The 9,856-nt window shown below is 39.8% G+C and overlaps 1 protein-coding gene across 1 annotated transcript; it reads left to right on the top strand.

Annotated features, from left to right (window-relative positions):
• The first annotated feature begins 2,146 nt into the window (after nucleotides 1-2,146).
• got2b (glutamic-oxaloacetic transaminase 2b, mitochondrial) lies at nucleotides 2,147-9,856 on the top strand. The gene is made up of 10 exons (XM_052147590.1): nucleotides 2,147-2,286; nucleotides 6,068-6,224; nucleotides 6,650-6,778; nucleotides 6,940-6,999; nucleotides 7,176-7,337; nucleotides 7,502-7,606; nucleotides 7,755-7,905; nucleotides 8,785-8,950; nucleotides 9,062-9,212; nucleotides 9,401-9,856. Exons 1-10 carry the CDS (start codon nucleotides 2,204-2,206, stop codon nucleotides 9,521-9,523), a joined length of 1,287 nt encoding a protein of 428 aa, XP_052003550.1. The 5' UTR covers nucleotides 2,147-2,203; the 3' UTR covers nucleotides 9,524-9,856.

Genomic DNA, 9,856 nt, shown 5'->3' with positions numbered 1-9,856 from the left:
CCCTACCAGATTGGTTAAAAGTCTCCAAATATCTGTAAGACCAAGATTTTTATACATCCTGTGAGGCTTCAATGTGACATTTCCCATTCCAAAAAAAGGAGTAATACTAACTGACCGAAGACAGGGATGTTTTCTATGATTAAATGTCAGGAATTGTGACAAATGATTTGAAATGTATTTGGCTAAGGTGTATGTAAACTTCAACTATATATATATATATACACACACTGGCAGCCAAACGTTTGGAATAATGTACAGATTTTGCTGTTTCAGAAGGAAATTGGTACTTTAATTCACCAAAGTGGCATTCAACTGATCACAAAGTATAGTCAGGACATTACTGATATAAAAAACAGCACCATCACTATTTGAACAATGTAATTTTTGTCTAGACAGGCCCCATTTCCAGCAGCCATCACTCCAACACCATATCCTTGAGTAATCATGCTAAATTACTAATTTGGTATTAGAAAATCACTTGCCTTTATATCAAACACAGTTGAAAGCTATTTGGTTCATTAAATGAAGCTTAACATTGTCTTTGTATTTGTTTTTGAGTTGCCAAAGTATGCAATAGACAGGCAAGTTTAAGGTCAATATTAGGTCAAAAATGGCAAAAAAGAAACAGCTTTCTCTAGAAACTCGTCAGTCAATCATTGTTTTGAGGAATGAAGGCTATACAATGCTTGAAATTGCCAAAAAACTTCTAGGTTACTAGTGTAACCCTGTTCCTTGATCGAGGGAACGCAACGTTGTGTCTATTGTAGTGAAAAAAGGGGCTTCTTTCGGGAGCCTCGGATAACTCTGAATATGAAAAAGGCCAATGCCAAATTGGCGAACAGAATTTACATATCCCGCCCCCGGACATATGGGTATATAAGGCAGGGATCGCAAATGTGGAAGGGCATCTTGAAAAAGATGCGTCTTTAAAAATACTTTTTATGCCAAATGTTAACTCTGAGGACAACTGTCAAAGTGCACAGGGGCGTAGACTGCACTGGCGTGCAGAGGAATGAGAAAGCCATTGGCAATGCGCCGTAGTTCCAACAGGAAAGCTCTCTTAGAGGTGAGTGGAACAGAGTGAGGTTTCAGCTCGCTGAACACACACATCCACTCGGCTCCGTAGAAAGAATCTGACTGAACAGATGCACGATCCCTGCCTTTTATACCCGTATGTCTGGGGGCGGGACATGCAAATACTGTTCGCCATTTTGGCATTGGCCTTTTTCATATTCAGAGGTATCCGAGGCTCCCGAAAGAAGCCCCTTGTGTCACTACAATCGACACAACGTCGAGTGAGTGACAGAAGGAGAACTGATGATTTCATACAAAGGTGTACACTACAGTCTTCAAAAACAAAGGACAAACTGCTCTAACAAGGACAGAAAGAGATGTGGAAGTTCAGATGTACAACTAAACAAGAGGATAAGCTCTTGTTTAGTTGTACATCTGAACTTCCACATCTCTTTCTGTCTTTCAGAGTACATCAGAATCTCTAGTTTGAGAAACAGACGCCTCACGTGTCCTCAGCTGACAGCTTCAATCAATTATACCCACTCAACTCTAGTTTCATGTACAACAGTAAAGGGAAGACTCAGGGATGCAAGCCTTATGGGAAGAATGGCAAAGAAAAAGCCACTTTTGAAACAGAAAAACAAAAAGAAAAGGTTTGAATGGGCAAAGAAACATATTTGACAACAGATAATTGGAAAAGAGTGTTATGGATCTTAACCCCATTGAGCTTTTGTACAGCTAGACTGTAAGGTGTGTAAGAAGTGCCCGACAAGACAGCCACATCTTTGTCAAGTGCTGAGTGTCACCTGAGTATCTGGACAAACTGACAGCTAGTATGCCAAGGATCTGTAAATCTGTCATTGCTGCCCGTGGAGGATTTTTTTGATGAGAACTCTTTGAAGTAGCTTAATAGTAATGTTTCACGTTATGTCCTGACTATACATTGTGATCAGTTGAATGCCTCTTTGGTGAATAAAAGTAGGCTACCAATTTATTTCCATAAGAGCAAAATGTATATTGTGTATATGTATATATGTGTGTATATGTATATATGTGTGTGTGTATATATATATATATATATACAGAACATGATCTTCCTAGAATAGATGACGCCCTTCTCTTCATGAACGCGCCGACACCCGCGTGCACATCCTCTTCCCACTCTGCGCTTCAGTCGGTAGCAGCAGTAATGGCAATCCTCAAGACTACCAAGTTTATATCCTCTGTTGGTAGTTTTACCCCGTCCTTGGGTGCCCTACCCATTCGAGCCAGGTAAGGAATCATTATCGTTTCCTGACTTTATGTCTTCTGTCATACTGTCGGACAGTAATTCTGAATCGCTTGAAGCACAAGTGTAATACGAGTGATAGAAAATAGTTTTTCAAAACCCCTTTGGTCTGAAATGGTTTGAAAAGTCATTTGGATGTCGCTAGACAGTAGTATTTTAGGATGCCTGTTCTATTTTTGTAAATTTCTAGCTGCTAATGTGTGAGATTGAACAATATCCAGCACAATGTATACCGTGATTACTAGACGAATTATTCAGCATCACTTTGACCTTGCATCATGCGCAAGGCTGGCATTATACTTTTGTTTTTCGTTATTCTGCATTTATCTCAAATCATCCGTGATACACTTGTATGCTACACCATATAAATGCAGTTTATACTCTTATTAAGTATTATACAACGTTTCTCGCATTCTTGTCCTTTAGCACGACACCGTAAGTAACCCTTTTTGATCTCATTAGGAGACCGTACATGCTGGTTTCCTGTGCGCTCATTGGCTAAAATAAGCAGGTTGAGCTTTTTGATTGGCTTCTTTTGCTTCCGGGTTTTCCCTTCAAGAAATGTCCTTTTTCATCGGGTTTGGAGGGCAAAGCTGATGATGGGAGTTGAAAATCTCTATCCCTTAATGATCACAATGTAACGTTTTTAAGGGGCCACAGACATTCACACAACAACTGCTGCTGTTTATTGTATAGTTAACATTTAAGGATATAAGGAGCACACGCCCCACTATATTAAAAAGCATGTTTTACAATGAGTCCACTTCTACTTTGGGATACTGTATAAACTAAACCAATGTAAAATTCTGTGTTCATCTTTACCAGACCAAGTAATATCAGCCCCCAAATCAGTTGTACAACACACACATAGACAAATAACCACCACTCTGACATATTGGCTATGCAATATGAATTTGTGCAACTTGACTCCAGCCATGACCTTTGGGACATCAGGACCATGCTTGCAGTTGGGGGTAAAGTCTTTCCCCTCTCCATGCATGACTTCAAATTCATGTTTTTCTGAACATGTAATGTACGGTACTGTACAACATTGGCTGCAGATGGTATAGTGGACTTGTAATTTTTGTTTCGCAACAAAACAGGGAATTTATTGTGCTGAATCACTTGTTTGTTTGGTGTCTTGGAGGCAGAAGGAAACATTTGCTTCTTCTATGCAATGACCTTTACAGTATGTGTGTGTATACATGTGCAAATATTTAGGAAATATCAGAGGATTAATTCTAAGGTTATTGTCAAAAACAATGCAAATGTGACACTAAATCATTTCACACTCACTTAATTTGCTAGGAAAAAAAAGAAAATTGTAATGTGCTCCGTTTCTTTGGACTCAAGTTTGAGGGTTGTTACAGATTGACCGGAATGAGTTGTATGGGTATATGATATAGGCTACTGGCAGTGGCAAAACACATTTTAATCAAGACCGGCAATGCTAAATAATTTTCCTTTAGTATGTATTTCTACTGTTAATTTGTATTTTGTAACTTCGGACTTGTCGCTTCCCGCATTCTTCTGCGTTGATATTGTGTTTTGGCTTCACTATACGCAACACATACTTTCATTTAATTTAAACCCACTGATCTCAGTTCAGGAGACTCTGTGCTGTCAGTAAAGTGTTAAACTTCAATTTGTGAGAAAACAACATGGCGCCGATCACAGCAGAGCATGTGTTTGGGAGAAACGCCAATAAATCTACAAATGGTAAGAAACCTAATTAGGTTTTTATATTGAAACCTGTTTGAGTAAAGTTTCATCCGATATGCCTTTTTATTTATTTATTTTTTTATTTATCGTGAAATGCCACATGTAACACACATTTTTCCTTAGAAATCCTATAATTACTATGCATTATCACATTGAGAGAATTTTTTGCTTTCAGGGGCTTTATATGGAGTTAGGATGTAAATAAGGTGCATTTCGAACTTTTATGAGACCAGTGCAGACAGACAGCAAACTGGAGGTCAAGTCATTCACTAAATAGGGAGCAAGGGAGCATCCTACACTGCATTTAGAAAGTATTCAGACCCTTTCATTTTTTTTTACACATTTTGTTATGTTGCAGCCTTATGCTAAATTTTTTTACATCAATCTACTCTCCATACCCCATAATGACAAAGCAAAAAACAGATTTTTGATAATTTTGCAAATTTATTAAAAAGAAAAAAACTGATATCACAATGACAGAAGTATTCAGACTTGAAATTTAGCTCAGGTGCATCCCATTTCTCTGGATCATCTTTGAGATGTTTCTACACTTTGATTGGAGTCCACCGGGGTCAAATTCAATTGATTGGACATGATTTGGAAAGGCACGCACCTGTCTATATAATGTCTCACAGCTGAAAATGCATATCAGATAAAAAACCAAGCCATGAGATCAAAGGAACTGCCTGCAGAGCTCAGAGTACTGAGGCAAGGCTACAAAAAATGAAATGAAATTGGCTGCACTGAAGGTTCCCAAGAGCACAGTGGCCTCCATAATTCTTAAATTGAAGAAGTTTGGAACAACCAGGAAGCTTCCTAGTGCTGGCCACTGGCCAAACTGAGCAATCATGGAAGAAGGGCCTTTGTAAGAGAGGTGATTAAGAACCCAATGGTCACTATGGTTGAGCTCCAGAGATCATGTGTGGAGATGGGAGTAACTTGCAGAAAGACAACCATCACTGCAACACTCCACCGATCTGGGCTTTATGGCAGAGTGGCCAGACAGAAGCCTCTCCTCAGTGCAAGAAACATAAAGCACATAAAGGACTCTCAGACTGTGAAACACAAGATGATGAATCGAAGATTGAACTGTTTGGCCTCAATTTCAAGCATCATGTCTGGAGGAAACCAGGCACTGCTCATCACCTGTTCAATACCTTCCCAATGGTGAAGCATGGTGGTGGTAGCATCATGTTGTGGGGGTGTTTTTCAGCAGCAGAGACTGGGGGAGTGGCCAGGGTTGAAGGAAAGCTGAACGCAGCAAAATACAGAAATATCCATAATGAAAACCTGGTCCAGAGTGCTCAGGACCTTAGACTGGGCCAAAGATTCACCTTCCAAAGGGAACATTATACTAAGCACACAGCCAAGAACACGCAAAAGTGGCTCAGGGACAACATTGAATGTCCTTGAGTGGCCCACCCAGAGCCTGGACTTGAACCCAATCAAACATCTCTGGGGAGACCTGAAAATGGCTGTCCACTAACGGTCCCCATTCAACCTGACAGAGCTTGAGAGGATCTACAGAGAAGAATAGCAGAAAATCTCCAAATCTAGGTGTGGAAAGTATGTCACATCATACCCAAGAAGACTTGTGGCAGTAATCGCTGCCAAAGGAGCTTCAACTAAGTACTCCGTTAACGGCCTGAATACTTATGTCAATGTGACATTTCAGATTTCTTTATAAATTTTCAAAGTTATCAAATATCGTGTTTTTGCTTTGTCATTGTGGGGTATGTAGTGTCGCTAGATGTGGGGGAAAGTTTGCAACATAAAATTAAGGGTTCTGAATACTTTATGAGTGCACTGTATATTTCCTATGCAGCTAAGTGCATTCAATCTAAACTTCTTATCAAAAGCTATATTCTATAGCTTGGTATTTCAAATTTCACAACTTTAACAACATTTTAGGAAAACTATTTTCTCTAGAAACATTTTTGTTGTTGTTTATTAGGTGCTAGGAGTAGATGCTGTGGTCACAGGAGGTTAAATCTAAACTTTATCTCCTTGTCAGAATTCAAACAGTATGCCATTTGTTTTCAGTTCATGGTGGACTGAAGTGCAGATGGGACCACCTGATCCCATCCTGGGGGTGACTGAGGCCTACAAACGGGACACTAACCTTCAGAAGATGAACCTGGGTGTTGGGGCATACAGGGATGATAATGGCAAGCCATATGTTCTCAGTTGTGTCCGCAAGGTATGTGCCTTTTTGTGCCACCACATTTGAGTGAGCTGTAAGCATCAGAAATTAAACAGTGTCTTTTCAAATTGTTATGTAATGATGGGGAAAAGATTCTGATGTCCACAACAATGGTGCTCTGTGATCCAGAGTAATATGTTTTATCAAGGAATCTTGCTTTACAGGCTTGTTAATGATTTGGGTAGGTTTGAGGGTCCATATATACAGGGGGTTGTGTATGTAAACCTGTGCTTTTTATTTTTTTAATTTTCTGCAAAGTCACACAGAGCTCAGTTTTTTCTGAGGCTCTCTTGTTTGAGGAGGACCTACCAATTACATTACTGATTCTCAGAACCCAATTTTGTAAATATATTATCATTAAAAAATGTATTGCTTGTTTATTTAAATTTGACATTTTGCATCCTTCTCTCTTGATTTCTTAGGCAGAGGCCCTGATTGCTTCTAAGATGCTGGATAAAGAGTATCTCCCCATTGGGGGTCTGGGAGATTTTACCAAGGCTTGTGCTGAACTCTCAATGGGGCCTGACAGTGAAGTTCTCAAAGGCAAGAGGGTGAGTTTTTCTGTAGTACTCTAAAGTTTCTTCGCTGTTTGTATTTGCTTTTTGGTGCATTTTTTTTTTCTCAGATCTATTATACTTTTTAGCAGTATTTGATCAATCCTATGAATGTTTTTTGATCATAATATGTTATATTATATTTAACTGTGTTTTAGAACATTACTGTTCAGACGATCTCAGGCACTGGTTCTCTGAGGGTTGGAGCCAACTTCTTGGTGAGCATGTTCACCATTTTGCCAAATTTATCTAGCAAGCATGGTGTCCACAGTTTCACAGATAAGGCCAGGATGAAACCTCTAGATTAAAATATTTTGTCAGGAAGTGCAACATTTTGCTATATCACAGTACATTTGTTGGCAGTGTTTCCTCTATTTTTTTTTTTGTCTATCAGTCAAGGTTCCACACGGTGGCAACGGATGTATATTTGCCGAAACCATCCTGGGGAAATCACACCCCTATTTTCCGTGATGCAGGTATGCAGCTGAAAAGTTACCGTTACTATGATCCTGCTACCTGCGGGTTTGACTTTGCTGGGGCACTCGATGACATCTCGGTGAGCCATATATTTCATGAGCCTATAAGACTATAATTAATGAGAAACGATTGTTTCCTATAATTCCTCTCATATATTCTTCAAGGCCTGAATGACATGATTAGACTTCTGGTAAGCTACATATTTGCTTATATACATTGAATGTTAATCCATTTTCTCCACAGAAAATTCCAGAGCATAGTGTAATCATGCTCCATGCTTGTGCTCATAACCCCACCGGTGTTGACCCCCGACAAGAGCAGTGGAAGGAGCTCTCGGCCGCCATTCAGGTGCTTGTGTCTTCCTCTTTTGTTCTTTTTCACTTTCCAGAGGCATTTTCAACAGCACAGCAAAATTTTACTGATATTTTATTGCATAGTGTTACAGTCTATCCAGGCTTTCTGCCTGACTTGTGCCTGTTGTACATTCTCCCTACAGAAGAGGAAACTTCTGGTGTTCTTTGACATGGCCTACCAGGGCTTTGCCAGTGGAGATATTGATCGAGATGCCTGGGCTGTGAGATACTTCATTGAGCAGGGCCACAACATCCTCCTTTCTCAGTCCTTTGCCAAGAACATGGGCCTCTATGGTGAGTACATTTGGTTTACCTCTCTTGACCAAAAGATTTTAAAGGAATATTCTGGGTTCAATACAATTAACCTCAATCTACAACATTTGTGGAATAAAGTTGATTACCACAAAAATTGGTTACTGAAGTGAATGAGCCTGTTTTTGTAGGGTTTTAAAGCAGAAATGTAAAGCTTATGATTTAATAAAAGCACTTAAATTAATTCTTCTGTTAAAACTTGTGGAATATTTTAGCCGTAAAGGCGAATTTGCAAATTTTGAAATTACTCTACACGGAAAAGTTTAGTAAACAATTTTATAATACTAAAATCCTGTTGACATGCATATTGTTTGTCATACATTGTCCACAGAAAATGTAAAGAGTCCTCATTTATTAGTCACTTTATATAAGAGCCTGTTTAATGATTGAACAGAAAAACCAAGACCTTACATATTCTTAAGATAATTGTACATTAAGGGCCTGGAGTCGCAAATTCGAGTCCAGGGTGTGCTGAGTGCCTCCATTCAGGCTTCCTAATCAACCAAGTGGCCCGGTTGCTAGGGTGGGTAGTGTCACGTTGGGTTAACCTCCTCGTGTTTGCTATAATGTGGTTCGCTCTTGGTGGGGCACGTGGTGAGTTGTGCGTGGATGCAACGGACAATAGCATGAGTCTCCACACGCGCTGTCTCCACGGTAACGTGCTCAACAAGCCACGTGATAAGATGCACGGACTGACTGTCTTGGACGCGGAGGCAACAGAGATTCGTCCTCTGCCACCTTGAGGTTGGGGAGAAAAGGGGAGAGAAAAAAAAAGAGAATTGTACATTGGAGCACTTGCTAAAAACATTAACAGTTGTTCAAACACAATCAAAATCACACAATTTTGTTTTAATCTTGTAGGAGAGCGTGTTGGAGGGTTCACGGTGGTCTGCGCAGATGCAGAGGAGGCAAAAAGGGTTGAGTCTCAACTGAAGATCCTCATTCGCCCCATTTACTCCAACCCACCCATGAATGGAGCACGCATTGCCTCCACAATCCTCAACACACCAGACCTGCGTTCTGAGTGGTGAGCTTGCATACTTTTTCCCTCCACTCTCTCACAGCAGCTTAAAGCCTATGCATGAGAAAACACCCTCTGAAAGGATTTTTAACATAATTATGTTTTATGTTTCTTTAGGTTGGATGAGGTGAAGAGCATGGCAAACCGTATCATCAGGATGAGAGAAATGTTGGTGGCTAATCTAAAGAAGGAGGGATCCAGTCACAACTGGCAGCATGTAATTGACCAAATCGGCATGTTCTGCTTCACTGGGCTCAAACCTGAACAGGTAAATCCTTTACATGCAATATATTAGTAACTAACAAAAGTTCTTGAAGCAAAATGTTGGACTTACTAATTACTGTACTAACTAACTAGAATAATTGTACATAAGTTTACCCAAATGTTGCATTACCTAGCTGCAGATATTTTTACGTTAGATGCTTTAAAATTTGGGGGCATATTATTATGTTTCAGGTGGAGCGTCTTACAAAGGAGTTCTCTGTTTACATGACTAAAGATGGCCGGATCAGCGTTGCTGGTGTAACCTCTGGAAATGTGGGATACCTTGCACATGCCATTCACCAGGTCACCAAGTAGATCTACGTGTGCTAAAACAGGAGATTTGTCTACGGCTGTTATGTTCGGTCCTGTTTCTGTTAGCCTGCGCCATTATTTCTCTTTGACATTGGACTCTGATCTCAGCTTCACTTTATTTGGCTGTTTTTGCTAGGTCAACATGGACACATAATCAGGGTATCCAGCAGTTCTTCTTTGACTGCAAGTCATCTCGGGTCATCTTGTGATTGTATGACTGAGCACAACATTTTCATCCTATTGAAAACAGTATAAACGTATTTATTGTGTGAGTGAAGTTAAATGAGAAATAATAATAAAGGGTATTGTGTCCATTTAATGATGTATCAATTGATT

This window comes from Xyrauchen texanus, chromosome 2, assembly GCF_025860055.1.
Source record: "Xyrauchen texanus isolate HMW12.3.18 chromosome 2, RBS_HiC_50CHRs, whole genome shotgun sequence".
NCBI lineage: Eukaryota > Metazoa > Chordata > Actinopteri > Cypriniformes > Catostomidae > Xyrauchen > Xyrauchen texanus.
The sequence above is the reverse complement of the archived record's forward strand: the minus strand, read 5'-3'. Positions and strand labels throughout refer to the sequence as shown.

What these genes read in the sequence shown, in the direction of transcription:
- got2b (XM_052147590.1), top strand. Translation starts at nt 2,204, where the DNA reads ATGGCAATCCTCAAGACTACCAAGTTTATATCCTCTGTTGGTAGTTTT. An exon ending in GCCCTACCCATTCGAGCCAG is followed by an intron (nt 2,287 to 6,067) that starts GTAAGGAATCAT and finishes ATTTGTTTTCAG; the next exon opens with TTCATGGTGGACTGAAGTGC. An exon ending in CAAGAACATGGGCCTCTATG is followed by an intron (nt 7,906 to 8,784) that starts GTGAGTACATTT and finishes TTAATCTTGTAG; the next exon opens with GAGAGCGTGTTGGAGGGTTC.